Source organism: Thalassophryne amazonica, chromosome 18 (assembly GCF_902500255.1).
Source record: "Thalassophryne amazonica chromosome 18, fThaAma1.1, whole genome shotgun sequence".
In the NCBI taxonomy this organism is placed as follows: Eukaryota; Metazoa; Chordata; class Actinopteri; order Batrachoidiformes; family Batrachoididae; genus Thalassophryne; species Thalassophryne amazonica.
Window position 1 is genome coordinate 30,170,422 of NC_047120.1, and position 15,528 is coordinate 30,185,949.

General features: G+C 41.5%; 1 protein-coding gene across 1 annotated transcript in view; it reads left to right on the top strand.

Moving 5' to 3' along the window:
* dock1 (dedicator of cytokinesis 1) overlaps positions 1-15,528 on the top strand; it is an 815,700-nt gene that overhangs the window by 205,438 nt on the left and 594,734 nt on the right. Inside the window, 3 exon segments of the mRNA XM_034193753.1 lie at positions 3,095-3,167; positions 11,227-11,330; positions 13,354-13,546. Coding sequence (XP_034049644.1) covers positions 3,095-3,167; positions 11,227-11,330; positions 13,354-13,546 — 370 coding nt within the window.

Consider the following 15,528-nt stretch of genomic DNA (forward strand, 5'->3'; position numbering starts at 1 on the left):
CGTGGGGACGGCGGCACCCTTTCGGACCCGGAAGGAAGAGGGACGACTCGTGCCCGGCCACGCCCTTCGCCCCGCTCCCGACGATGTTCTTCTAATCGGTTGTCTAACCGTATAATCAGGTCGATAAGCCCATCAAAATCCCGCGGCTCGTCCTTAGCCAGCAGATGCTCCTTCAGGACCGGAGACAGTCCGTTTACGAAGGCGTTGCGGAGTGCAACATTGTTCCAGCCGGACCTCTCTGCCGTGATGCGGAAGTCGACTGCATATTCGGCTGCAGTCCGACACCCCTGTCTCATTGACAGTAGCACCGTCGAAGCGGTCTCGCCTCTGTTGGGGTGATCAAACACTTGTTTGAACTTCCTCACAAACCCAGTATATGTCGTTAGGAGCCGAGAATTCTGCTCCCAGAGCGCCGTAGCCCAGGCGCGTGCCTCTCCTCGAAGCAGATTTATTACATAAGCCACCCGGCTGGCGTCAGACGCGTACATGATAGGACGCTGTGCAAAGACGAGCGAACACTGCATCAAGAAGTCAGTGCACATCTCGACACAACCGCCGTACGGCTCCGGAGGGCTTATGTATGCTTCAGGGGACGGGGGGGGAGGGGGGGGGGCTCGTTGAACGACCACTGGAATATCTGTATGTGGCACTCGGTCATCAGGAGGAGGTGCCGCAGCAGCGCCCTGCGCGTGCGGTTCCACCTGAGCGGTGAGAGCCTCCATCCTCCGATTGTATAACGTTCTGCTCGGTTACCAAGTCCAACCGAGCAGTGAAGGCGGTTAGGATTTGCTGCAGCTCACCTAATACTCCTCCTGCTGGCCCCTGTGCACCCTGCATTTTCCATTGGAGGTTCACTCGATGGTTGACGCCCCTCGGGATCCGTCACGGTGGCCGAGAAATCCTGTTGTGAAAAGTGTGATGACAACGACCCACAACAGGGGGCGTAAATGAACGGACAATGGAAATGCCAAAAGGTAACAATTTAATGTTGTGAAAAAATGCACAACGGTATACAGATACGGTTTTGAACAACAGTCAATTACACAGTTGGTGTCGTGTGGGCAGGCCCAAGGATAGGAGACGCCTGTCCAGAGAAGAGTCGGGACCCACACGATTTCCCCCGCCAGCGGAGACCCGAGAGTCACCAGAGCCGCCAAGTCCTGAGTCTCCAGGTGGCCACCGCCTTCAGCTGTCGGACCGGGTACTGCTGGCAGAAAGCAAAAACAGATCAAGTGGGTGTGTGCACACCCAGCAGAACAATCAGCAACTCAGTTCAGTTCCTTTTGTGGGAGAATCTCCACCTCCGACACGGGAACAATATACATGCAGCGCCTGAGTGACTACTTATCTGAGGAGCGAAGAGCGTCGTCTCTTCCACAAACCCAGCCTCCAGCTGCGAAGTCGCCAACAGGTACGCCTGCAGAATATTCAGAACAATTGTATAGTAACAAAAATGGCTGAGAGTTTTACCAGTTGGTAAGACGATTTCTCGGCAGAGATGTGGTGTCTCATCCAGGCTTTTATGGAATGTGATGATGATGGGTAGATTGGTGACAGCTGTCAGCTCCGGGCTCCTGGAGCTCCTCTGTGGTGACTGCACCCTCTAGTGCCTGAAGCCCGCCTTCAGGCAGGGCACCCTCTGGTGTTGGGCCAGCAGTACCTCCTCTTCAGGCAGCCCACACAACAGATTCTTGTCTGTGGGTATTCTTTAATATGTGCACATGATTTTTCTTTTGATATACACACTCATTGATAAAAATGTATTCTCGAGTGCCTTAATTGAGAGAGTGGTGTCAACTCACAACATGGCGCCGTTTTGGTTCCAACTACTGAATGAACCTTTAATGTTTTCAACATTTTTTTGAATCATTTAACCACATACAGCAACACATCCAGGTATAGGTACTATTAATAAAAATAGTCAAGGTATCACATTTGCATAAATTTACAATTCATGATGATTTATTTAATTAATTTAAAGCCTGATTTATGCAGCTGTGGCTCTGTAACTCTGTGCCATACAATGATGTGAGTGACAGTTTTAAAGATATCCGTCGCTGGATTATGCTTTATTTTGGACTAATTTCACCCTCAACACACTTTTCTTTCTATAGTGTTGTATACAACATTGTATAAAGTTGTGTGTACAACGTTGTTAGAATCGCATCACTTTTTTTTTTTTTGGTGCCTGATATTTTTAGGAGTGGGGATTGATCAGTTGGCTCCTGAGATATTTCATGTCCAGGTGTGTGTTAATCACTCATGTCATGTACAGTTCAGCAGATAAAAGCTCTAAAGTCAATTTCTGTAAAGTGTTACAATTGAATTTGCATTCGAGTTGCCACTATGCTGTCCATAGAGCTTTGAAGCAAACCATTATTAGGCTGAAAACCCAAAACAAACCCATCAGAAAAATAACAAAAGGAGCTGCAAGACCAATAATTTTGTACATTAAAAGTTGTGCCAATTCAACATGCAGATCCACCTTGGATTTGCTGTGGCGACCCCGAGTGCAAACAAGGGAGCAGCCGAAGGGACTTTTTTTATTTAAAAGATGAACGAGTTGGGAAGCCTGAGGAATATCAAAATGTCGGGAAAACTGCAGTGATGTCAGAAAAATCTTTTCTGTACCATTAGCCAGAACAAGAATTCCCTCTGGGAGGACCTCCAAAGACTTCTTGACAACAGAGAGCCAAAGTTAGCAATAGGGTTACTCTAGTTGTTCACAGCATGACAACAAGGTAGCTATTGAAAATGGGAGTTTAATTACTTTTACAGACCACTCTACAGAACATGTTAAAAAAGATGTCAATGTTGTTTTGTAGGTGGTTGGGTCTTGGGTCAAGGCGTAGTTGAGGTATGGCTGAGGTATGTGCTTTCTGAGTGCCCACTCATTCCAGAAATGGGAATTATTAGAACAGATTCCTGTCACTGTTCAAACCCTGCCTCTGATAGAAAACTGTTTCCGGGATGCTTGACCCCAGCCCCGAGTCTGGAGTGCTTTCAGAGCTGTTAGTGTGCCTTTTGTTCTGTTGCGTAGTTACAAATCTGTTACCTGTGGTATCACAAAGTGCTTCCCTGTCTCTCGTCACAGGTGGCGATTCCTATTGAAGATGTGAATCGGAGCCACTTGCGATTTACCTTCCGCCACCGCTCATCACAGGACTGTGAGTACAAATGTCAGCTTGTGAATAATCAACTTTACAGATGGCCAGCTGCACAAATTGCTGCCAGTATACCCACAAATGATAAAAGCCTTTAACCTCGCCCCATAACATAATAAATAATCAGAAGCTTTCTGCTGCCCCGCATAAAGTAGCATAATTTTTTTTTTATTGAGACCAGTGTGTAATTCAATTCAGTCAAGAGTATAAGTCCTTCTGTAAGATTAATTTTATTACATCCTTGCATAGTAGTAGCACAGGGGTGTTGTTTTTGATCCCATTTAAGCCAAACTTAGTGGCATGATTGAGGATCTGCATCAGACAAAGTAGTGTGATTTTGTGAAGAATGTATTAAAAGCAACAGTGAAATACCAAAGTCAAAATTTGGGCCCAATGCTTGTATAGTAGGTCCCTTTGGCTCCTCCCTTGTTTTCACTTGGGGTCCAGCATGGATCTACACGTTGGTTTGGTACACGTTTTTATGCTGGATGCCCTTCCTGTAGCAACTCCACATTACATGGACAAATGCGGCAGGGGTGGGTTTTGAACCGGGAACCTTCTGCGCTGAAACCAAGCTCACTAACCACTTGTCCACCACCCCTGCCATGGACCCAATCCTTGTATATTTAGGGTATTCAGAATGGCTGTTCAGATGGAATTGGTTAAAGATGTAGATACTGTTAAACACCTTTATGAAGTAATATGTCACTTTTCTATTGGTCACATGACCCATGACTTTGGGTGATCTTGACGCTTGAAACTCAAGGTCATGAATGTTGAATTCATTCCTATATGTATTTACACAACTAATAAAGTAACCCTGCCATCAAAGACATTTTTTCATGATCCAGTTACCCATAATTGTAAGTAGTATGCCAGATTCGTCTTAAGTAAATGCACTAATCAGCTATACCATTGTAACCTCCTGCCTAATATTGTGTAAGTCCCTCTTTTGCCACCAAAACAGCCCTGATCTGTCAAGGCATGGAATCCACAAGACTTCTGAAGGTGTTTTGTGGTATCTCCTACAACCCCTGGCAATAATTATGGAATCACTGGCCTCGGAGGATGTTCATTCAGTTGTTTAATTTTGTAGAAAAAAAGCAGATCACAGACATGACACAAAACTAAAGTCATTTTAAATGGCAACTTTCTGGCTTTAAGAAACACTATAAGAAATCAGGAAAAATAATTGTGGCAGTCAGTAACGGTTACTTTTTTAGACCAAGCAGAGGGAAAAAAATATGGACTCACTCAATTCTGAGGAATAAATTATGGAATCACCCTGTAAATTTTCATCCCCAAAACTAACACCTGCATCATATCAGATCTGCTCGTTAGTCTGCATCTAAAAAGGAGTGATCACACCTTGGAGAGATGTTGCACCAAGTGGACTGACATGAATCATGGCTCCAACACAAGAGATGTCAATTGAAACAAAGGAGAGGACTATCAAACTCTTAAAAGAGGGTAAATCATCACGCAATGTTGCAAAAGATGTTGGTTGTTCACAGTCAGCTGTGTCTAAACTCTGGACCAAATACAAACAACATGGGAAGGTTGTTAAAGGCAAACATACTGGTAGACCAAGGAAGACATCAAAGCGTCAAGACAGAAAACTTAAAGCAATATGTCTCAAAAATCGAAAATGCACAACAAAACAAATGAATGAATGGGAGGAAACTGGAGTCAACGTCTGTGACCGAACTGTAAGAAACCGCCTAAAGGAAATGGGATTTACATACAGAAAAGCTAAACGAAAGCCATCATTAACACCTAAACAGAAAAACAAGGTTACAGTGGGCTAAGGAAAAGCAATTGTGGACTGTGGATGACTGGATGAAAGTCATATTTGGTGATGAATCTCGAATCTGCATTGGGCAAGGTGATGATGCTGGAACTTTTATTTGGTGCCGTTCCAATGAGTTTTATAAAGATGACTGCCTGAAGAGAACATGTAATTTTCCACAGTCATTAATGATATGGGGCTGCATGTCAGGTAAAGGCACTGGGGAGATGGCTGTCATTACATCATCAATAAATTCTCAAGTTTACGTTGATATTTTGGACTCTTTTCTTATCCCATCAATTGAAAGGATGTTTGGGGATGATGAAATCATTTTTCAAGATGATAATGCATCTTGCCATAGAGCAAAAACTGTGAAAACATTCCTTGCAAAAAGACACATAGGGTCAGTGTCATGGCCTGCAAATAGTCCGGATCTTAATCCAATTGAAAATCTTTGGTGGAAGTTGAAGAAAATGGTCCATGACAAGGCTCCAACCTGCAAAGCTGATCTGGCAACAGCAATCAGAGAAAGTTGGAGCCAGATTGATGAAGAGTACTGTTTGTCACTCATTAAGTCCATGCCTCAGAGACTGCAAGCTGTTATAAAAGCCAGAGGTGGTGCAACAAAATACTAGTGATGTGTTGGAGCGTTCTTTTGTTTTTCATGATTCCATAATTTTTTCCTCAGAATTGAGTGATTCCATATTTTTTTCCCTCTGCTTGGTCTAAAAAAGTAACCGTTACTGACTGCCACAATTTTTTTTCCTGATTTCTTATAGTGTTTCTTAAAGCCAGAAAGTTGCCATTTGAAATTACTTTAGTTTTGTGTCATGTCTGTGATCTGCTTTTTTTCTACAAAATTAAACAACTGAATGAACATCCTCCGAGGCCGGTGATTCCATAATTTTTGCCAGGGGTTGTACTATGACATTAGCAGCAGATCCTTTAATTCCAGTAAGTGGCGAGGTGGGTCCTCCATGGGTCGGACTTCTTTGTCCAGCATATCCCACAGATGCTTGTTTGGATTGTTCATGGGTTTTCCTTCATTTTTGGTAGGTACTAACCACTACATACCAGGAACATCTCCATAAGAGGTCAAGTTTTGGAGATGTACTGACCCAGTTTTTTTTACCATCACAATTTGGTCCTCATCAAAGCCACTCATATCTTCATGTACCCCATTTTTCCTGCTTACATCTCATCAACTTTGAAGACAGATCTTAACTAGCTGCCTCATATATCCCACCCACTGACAGGTGCTGACTGCTGTGATGACCGTGAGGGTCAGAAGGTGAAAGGTTGTTATTTTTATGGGTGGGATTTGCAGTCATTTTTGTGGTTGGAATACAGTCATTTTGGTAATGCTGGCACTGACGTCTTGTCGTTATTTGGAACACACACGATGACGGGATTTTGATGTTTGCACGTGGCTGGCACCAGTTAGGTTGGTAGTGCCGATGCTACCATTATTTTGACATCAGGCTGAGACTGGAATGTTTGTGGGAATTATTGTTATCAAATTGTTTTCGCCCTATAAAGTCCTTGCCCACCTCTTGACTGTACCGACATCCAACAACAACATTCATTCACCGATGAATGTTCACAAGTGCACAACCTTTCGCCACGAGAAATTCAATAAGGGCACATTGTTTCAAATGCACATCCATGTACTTCACCTTTTCTTCTCGACGACTGCGTGCATGTGTTATGTTGAAGGTGATTCTCCGCATGCTTGAAATTGCAGGTGAAATCTGTTTGGTGTAGTTATTGTCAATAAATAAAGGATTACTCTCTTACCAGCTTCACTTCGACATCTTCCTTGTTGAAATGTTCATGCTGGAGGCAGAACATGTCAGCCTACCCTCCTACATCATGTTCTGTCAGTGCATAGAGGTTGGCTAGTTTGTAGATTGCTAGTTTCAGGTATTTCCTCACAGATCACAGAAGACTTGCTGCCATTGATTTCCTATGCCAGAGATTCTTATCTCAGAAGGGGGGATATCATTTTGTGACCTTGCTCACAGATTATGTGTCGGACGCAGCCCGGAGAACCGACCAGCGTTTGAAGGACCCAGTATAAAATAAGCAGAGCACGGTACAAAGGATAACAAAATTTAATTACATAACAGTGATGTGAAGAATACAACAAATGAGTGCGCGGTCTGGCGTGGTGGAATTGCGGTGTGCTCCCAGCAGCACTAACGGTCTGGAGCCAGAAACTGTTCGGACCCAAGGACCCCGCCGACACCCCCCAGGTGGCCGCGACAAACCAAGTCTGTGAAAGAAGAAATCATCATGTGAGTCCACACTCCACACACAGAGAGACCACTCAAAGGTGTACATAAACAGCAAACACTTCCTGGCTTAATCACTAATCAGCTTCCCTCCCTGCAGGCATGGAACACCCAGTTCACATAACTCAACTGCAGTGGAAGCTGATTAAACGACTAACATAACAGCTCAATATAATAAGGTGTGAGGGACACCACATTTACTGACTGTACTAATGTTAGTCACAAAAGCTAACGTACCTCAGGAAGTGTGCTGACGAGCGTGAGACCTCACCCCCTCCTCTTTCACAGACCATGCATCAAACCTGGACGTTCTCTGCATCCACTGATGATGAGATGGCTCTCGAGACGACAATCTCACCCGTCTGGTCACAAGGTCGAGTCTCTGGCAAATACACACTGTGTACTCCAGACTTAAATGGCACCATGCTCCAATCCGTGTAGATGCACCACAGCTGTGAGTCCTGACGAGCTGCACTTGATCAGCCTCAGGTGATCAGGGTGAGGTCCTGGCCACTCAGTCCTAAACGCAAGCCACCTGGAAGGAAAAACAAAAGACAGGACAGAAGACAGAAACAAAAGGCAGCCAGGCCCCCCCAGCCATACAACACAGATCTCTAGTTGATTTTAGAGCTTTACCATCATGTCAGAGTAGATTTTCTCAACAAGGTGGCATTCATAAAGTGGTTTTCCTTCACTGGTTCTTTCCAAGCTATCCCAGCAATTATTCACTGGCAAGGCTGCAGGCAGCAAACCAATGAAGGGATTTATGCAGACAGAGGATATGTGAGATATACCAACAAATTCTGTCCCCTGCTACTAAATTTGTGCTTGTTGATCCACAATGATGATATATGTGCCACATACGTGGTTACAGGACAAAGTTATAACTCTCTGGCTTGTTTATGGAGCATTTCCGCTCATCCCCCAGACACAGTAAAACATGTACACACTCACATTAACCATGAACATTTTAGTCTTTGGCAGCTGTTTAGACCAGCGGTTGTAAGTGATCCTTCCTCTCGTGAACCCACAAGTCAGCACTACGGAATCTCAAATTACTGTATAAAAGGGTTTGTAAAAAACGTATTATATTTTTGACATTATACCTGGGACAGTTTATATATTTTTTGAAATAATGAGAGCTACTTGTACAGTAGATGCTATAGTGGGGCAGCATAGCAAATCAATTGTTCATTTTGTGATACAAGTGTGGAATTTGGCACACATATTCTAAATTAACTAATGTTTATTTTCAGATATGTAGCCATCCTGGAGCTGACCTCTGATGAGCTACAGGGGTCAGTAAAGAATTACATAGGGGTCAAAATTTAAAAATGCTCCAATCATGTTGAAACACCATATTATTTGTCTGATCATATCGATTCCAAAAAGGTATAGTTTGGACTTTCTATGACTGAATGCCCTGGAGTTATGAGGTAAAAACAGCAAAAATAGTGGCAGATTGTACAGTGGTCAAAAGTTAAAGTTGCTCCAGTTTTGGTAAAAAGTGATGAAAATTATTGGTTGAAATAAAAGGAGTAATAAATGGAATAGTTTTGACTGTGTTGAATGCTTGGTCTCCAAAGTAAAGGTCAAACAAGGTTGACGTCCATTGCATTCTGTGACGTATGACATATGTTAATAATAATAATAATAATAATAATAATGATCAGATAAATAATGTGGTATGGTATCAGAATGATTGGAGCATTTTTAAATTTTGACCCCTGTGTAATTCTTTATTGACCCCTGTAGCTCATTAGAGGTCAGCTCCAGGATGTCTCCATATCTGAAAAAATTTAGAATATGTGTGCCACATTCCATGCTTTTATCACAAAATGTTTATGGAAATTTTAGCTAAGCTGCACTGCTAGTATACTGGAACCAAACTGTAGCTGTTCAAATACGGAACATACAAGTTCATACACTGAATGAAAACAGGAACATTAAACATTCACAATCAGAAACTGAAGGCTTTCTCTTCTGAGATACATTTCTGACTTTGAAAAATTAGTGGATATAACTGGTAAAAGAGATTAAAGGTTCAAGTTCACTTTACCATAATGGTTCTGTGTGATCAATTCTTTCCATAATTTAACCATTTTATCTTTAACAGCACACAAACTTGCCACCATATGTCATCTCTATTGGTTTCAACATATTTTAATTAAACAGTTTTATATAACACCTAAATAGATCATTGTCGTTTGTTTGGTGGTTTGGATGGCACATGATATTGATTATTCATCCCATTTGCCATTGTGTTACATTTACCTTGCAATTTTGGTTCCATCTAGCGTGCATATTTGGCTCCATACATTTTGTACCATTGTATGCCGCCACCATGCTCACACTAGCAGCGACGGCGCTTAGCTTAAAAACAAACACTGGCATGACACAGTGCCCAAACTCGCTGGGTAAGAGACCGGATGGTTGGATGCACCGAGGCAGCTTGACAGTGAGTTGGGGGGCTCCTGAGAAAGCAATGTTTGCCGGAGGCATCTTGGTCTAGCTACCGCGCTTTGGCAGACACCGTAGGACCGGGAAGGGCACAAGTGCCTTTTCTCTTGTTTATAAATTAATAAGAAATGACAAGGATCTATTTTAGGAGTTATATAAAACAAATAATGAATGTTTTTTCATTTGTTGCGTCTTGTTGAATTGAACATTCCATCTCTCACCTCATGAAATATTCTTACCATTGTACTCATAAACATTCATTATTTGTATAATGACCTTGATAGTGGAGCAGGTACTATTGATTTTACAGCAAGATCGTGCGAATAATGGTACAAGCACCAAATTTCGCATGCTGATTCCCAAGATAGTACTTACTAAATCTGGTCAATTGGCCACTTGAAAATCCAAGATGGCAGCCATTTTCCAAGATGGCCACCAAAATGACCTACCGAAAAGTAACTTTTTTTATAAATTGAAATGTGCCTATAACAATGGATCTGCTGTACTACATTAGTGAAATCCAAGAAGGCACCTAATTTAAGGATGGCCGCCAAATTGCACTCCCCCCAATGTTTTTTTTCTTACAAACTTGTCTACTTATTTGTGGGATCTTGTTGTCAAATTCTAGGTTTTCGGGCATGCAGGATTTCATTTTTCATGTTCCAACAATAATATGACACTCTTAGTGACATATATTGCCATTTCTCCATGTTGCCTTCAGATATTCAAAATTACAACACAGTATAGTCAACACTTAACACCTTTTAATGCAGTAGATGTAAGGATAGTGAATGTAATGAACTTTACTCTGTTTTGGCACATAAAAACATAAAACATAATAAATTCCATAAATAGCAAATAAAATATAACTAAATGGAATTTGACAAAATCATCTTAATCTGTTAAATAGGAGCATTCCTGTGCAAAAATTGATTTCAGATAGGTCATTTTGGGGACCATTTTGGAAAATGACCACCATCTTGAAATTTCAAGTGGCCAATTGACCAGCTATATTGAGTAACATCATGAGACTCACCGTGGCAAGTGTACTATAAAATGCATGAGTTTTGCATTATCTGCTCTACTATGAGTTTGACATTTCAAGGTTATTCCAAAGTCAAAGGTGACCAATTAAAAGGTGATGTATGGCTTCATATTAGTGTTTAATAGTAATATAGGTGTGTGTGTATCTGTAACCAGTTCCTTGAAGTAGCCATTCTAAATATCCTCTATGTTTGCACATAGAGGATATTTAGAATGGCTTTAGAATGAGAACGCATAAAATATTTTTGTTCCCACCCCCTCAGAATCAAATCACTTTGTCTGACTGACCTTAGTTCCATGCAGGTGTATTTATATGTGCTCATTGTAGTGTCGTTAGTGTATATATATAGTCAACAAATTGGAAAATCTGCACAGAATATATAAATATGCTTGTATACAAACATCAAGAATCATCTCCTTCCTCTGCTTGTTATTTATGTCTTCTCTTCATGCACTGCCTGTTCTCTTTCTGTAGCAAAAGACAAACCAGAGAAGATATTCGCTTTGTCTTTCGTGAAGCTGATGAGGTATGACGGAACGACTCTAAGGGACGGCGAGCACGATCTGATTGTGTACAAGGTAAAAGTGAAATATCCTGTAACAAAGTTAGGACTCGGCGTGTGGTTATCGTGTCTGTGTTACTGACTGCCCACCTGCAGGTTTTGCCCACGCGCTCTGTGACACGATGGTCTTGTCTAATTACAACCCCTGGCAAAAATTATGGAATCACCGGCCTCAGAGGATGTTCATTCAGTTGTTTAATTTTGTAGAAAAAAATCAGATCACAGACATGACACAAAACTAATGTCATTTCAAATGGCAACTTTCTGGCTTTAAGAAACACTATAAGAAATCAAGAAAAAAAGATTGTGGCAGTCAGTAACGGTTACTTTTTTAGACCAGGCAGAGGAAAAAAATATGGAATCACTCAATTCTGAGGAAAAAATTATGGAATCACCCTGTAAATTTTCATCCCCCAAATTAACACCTGCATCAAATCAGATCTGCTCATTGACATTGACCCTATGCCATGACATTGACCCTATGTGTCTTTTTGCAAGGAATGTTTTTGCAGTTTTTGCTCTATGGCAAGATGCATTATCATCTTGAAAAATGATTTCATCATCCCCAAACATCCTTTCAATTGTCCAAAATATCAACATAAACTTGTGCATTTATTGATGATGTAATGACAGCCATCTCCCCAGTGCCTTTACCTGACATGCAGCCCCATATCATCAATGACTGTGGAAATTTACATGTTCTCTTCAGGCAGTCATCTTTATAAATCTCATTGGAAAGGCACCAAACAAAAGTTCCAGCATCATCACCTTGCCCAATGCAGATTTGAGATTCATCACTGAATATGACTTTCATCCAGTCATCCACAGTCCACGATTGCTTTTCCTTAGCCCATTGTAACCTTGTTTTTTTTCTGTTTAGGTGTTAATGATGCCTTTCGTTTAGCTTTTCTGTATGTAAATCCCATTTCCTTTAGGCGGTTTCTTACAGTTCGGTCACAGACGTTGACTCCAGTTTCCTCCCATTCGTTCCTCATTTGTTTTGTTGTACATTTTTCGATTTTTGAGACATATTGCTTTAAGTTTTCTGTCTTGACGCTTTGATGTCTTCCTTGGTCTACCAGTATGTTTGCCTTTAACAACCTTCCCATGTTGTTTGTATTTGGTCCAGAGTTTAGACACAGCTGACTGTGAACAACCAACATCTTTTGCAACATTGCGTGATGATTTACTCTCTTTTAAGAGTTTGATAATCCTCTCCTTTGTTTCAATTGACATCCCTCGTGTTGGAGCCATGATTCATGTCAGTCCACTTGGTGCAACAGCTCTCCAAGGTGTGTTCACTCCTTTTTAGATGCAGACTAACGAGCAGATCTGATATGATGCAGGTGTTAGTTTTGGGGATGAAAATTTACAGGGTGATTCCATAATTTTTTCCTCAGAATTGAGTGATTCCATATTTTTTTTCCTCTGCTTGGTCTAAAAAAGTAACCGTTACTGACTGCCACAATCTTTTTTTTTCTTGATTTCTTATAGTGTTTCTTAAAGCCAGAAAGTTGCCATTTGAAATGACTTTAGTTTTGTGTCATGTCTGTGATCTGCTTTTTTTCTACAAAATTAAACAACTGAATGAACATCCTCCGAGGCCGGTGATTCCATAATTTTTGGCAGGGGTTGTAGTAGCTGCTGTAATCATTGCTACCTTCTGTGTAGAATTGTGTATTTAGCATGCACCAACCGCCTCAGTAAAATGAAATTACGTTCCAGTTAGAATGTGGATAATGATAGCTTTGCATTACAGTATCCATTTATGTTAATTAAAAACTTAATGTGGGAAAATTTCCCCCAATTAGATATATTTTTTCTTTCATTTTTGTTCATGAAAGCGTTTGGTTGTGGTTTGAGAAGTTTTTTAAAACTAAATTATTTTGTGACATTACCTCGACCAGTACCACAGCAGACAGAGTTGGGTACATGTTTTACTGATGCCATGTCTTCATCTGTAAAATTAATGTTCTCACTGAACAGCTTCACTGGAACCTGTCTTAATTTTCTGTTGAATTGACTGACTCTTACCTTAGATCCCACAAGCAGAGGCAAAGAAGCTGGAGGATGTGTCACTCTACTTGAACCTACCGTCCACTAAGCTTGAGCTGGAGGAGAAGGGCTACTCCACAGCAGGAAAGAGCGGACAGAATCTGGGCAATTGTACCATCAGCAAGGACTCTTTCCAGATCTCCACCTTGGTCTGCTCTACCAAGCTCACACAGAATGGTAATAGCTTCTCATCTTCATGTTCTTTCTCTTTTGTCTTTTGGTGTTATCACTTTCTATTTTATTTTACTGCTACTACTACCTTAAATGTATAGTGCACTTTCCAAGATACCCAAGGACACTTTATTCAAAGGGATTAATGAATATGTAAAATTTCCCGCCACCCGGGCCTGCCATGCACCACCACCTGCAGGCAGTATGGGTTGGCACCCCATTCTGTGTGTCTCGTGAGAGAAAACCCTAAAAAGCAATGGAAAGCCCTTCAGCGATGTACCCCCAGGAGGTCCTGGAGCATGTGGTGGTTAGAATGATATGCTTGGAGAAGGACAACATTGTGTCCAGGCCCTGCATGCACCAGAGTTCTGTAACCCAAACCCTGTAGAGTAGTTCCAAGACTAGAGTAGTTCCAGGAGCTTGAATCCATCAATGCTCGTACTATCCCAGCCCCACTAACAACGGAGTTCATTCAGAAGGAGCCAAGTTTGGAGGAGGTTGAGGACGTCATCATAGCACCCTGCTCAGCCTCCGCTCCAGGCTTCAGTGGAGTACCCTACCTGCTCTCTGAGTGCTGCTCAGAGCTCCTTTGACATGTATCCTGAAGGTGATATAATGAAGGAGAAAGGTTGCTGACCAGTGAATGTATGCCAAATGAATTTGGATCCCCAAAGAGGAAAACTTAAAGGACATCAACCAGTTTTGAGCAGTCTTATTGCAAGAGAAGGTGTTTTTTTTAAACATTATTTCCTGAGGACTGAGTTTCTCCACAAGAACAGCTACAGTATTAAAAAAAGGTGGGGTTCCTGGACCCACAAGCTGCTTGGAGGACACTGGCGTAGTCATGCAGCTCATTAGACAAACCTGTGGGGACAGGATTTACGTAGTTGTGTTGAGGTTGTGGTTTGATCTGGCTAATGCATACGGGTCCTTGCCAGACAAACTGAATGAGCTGCCACTACATCTCCATTATGTTCCCAGTAAGATATAAAAGGAGAACCTGGATTACTTAATGATGAATAATTTCAGTCTGATAGTTACTTCTGGGTCAGGAACACTGAACTGGCATCAGTTTGAGGAATTATAGGAAAAAATAATATAGCACCTTCAACTGCACCACAGACTAAAACAGTTAAATGTGGTCTATTAAACATTAGGTCTCTCTCTTCTAAGTCCTTGTTAGTAAATGATATAATAATTGATCAACATATTGATATATTCTGCTTTACAGAAACCTGGTTACAGCAGGATGAATATGTTAGTTTAAATGAGTCAACACCCCCGAGTCACACTAACTGCCAGAACGCTCGTAGCACGGGCCGAGGCGGAGGATTAGCAGCAATCTTCCATTCCAGCTTATTAATTAATCCAAAACCCAGACAGAGCTTTAATTCATTTGAAAGCTTGACTCTTAGTCTTGTCCATCCAAATTGGAAGTCCCAAAAACCAGTTTTATTTGTTATTATCTATCGTCCACCTGGTCGTTACCGTGAGTTTCTCTGTGAATTTTCAGACCTTTTGTCTGACTTAGTGCTTAGCTCAGATAAGATAATTATAGTGGGCGATTTTAACATCCACACAGATGCTGAGAATGACAGCGTCAACACTGCATTTAATCTATTATTAGACTCAGTTGGCTTTGCTCAAAATGTAAATGAGTCCACCCACCACTTTAATCATATCTTAGATCTTGTTCTGACTTATGGTATGGAAATTGAAGACTTAACAGTATTCCCTGAAAACTCCCTTCTGTCTGATCATTTCTTAATAACATTTACATTTACTCTGATGGACTACCCAGCAGTGGGGAATAAGTTTCATTACACTAGAAGTCTTTCAGAAAGCGCTGTAACTAGGTTTAAGGATATGATTCCTTCTTTATGTTCTCTAATGCTATATACCAACACAGTGCAGAGTAGCTACCTAAACTCTGTGAGTGAGATAGAGTATCTCGTCAATAGTTTTACATCCTCATTGAAGACAACTTT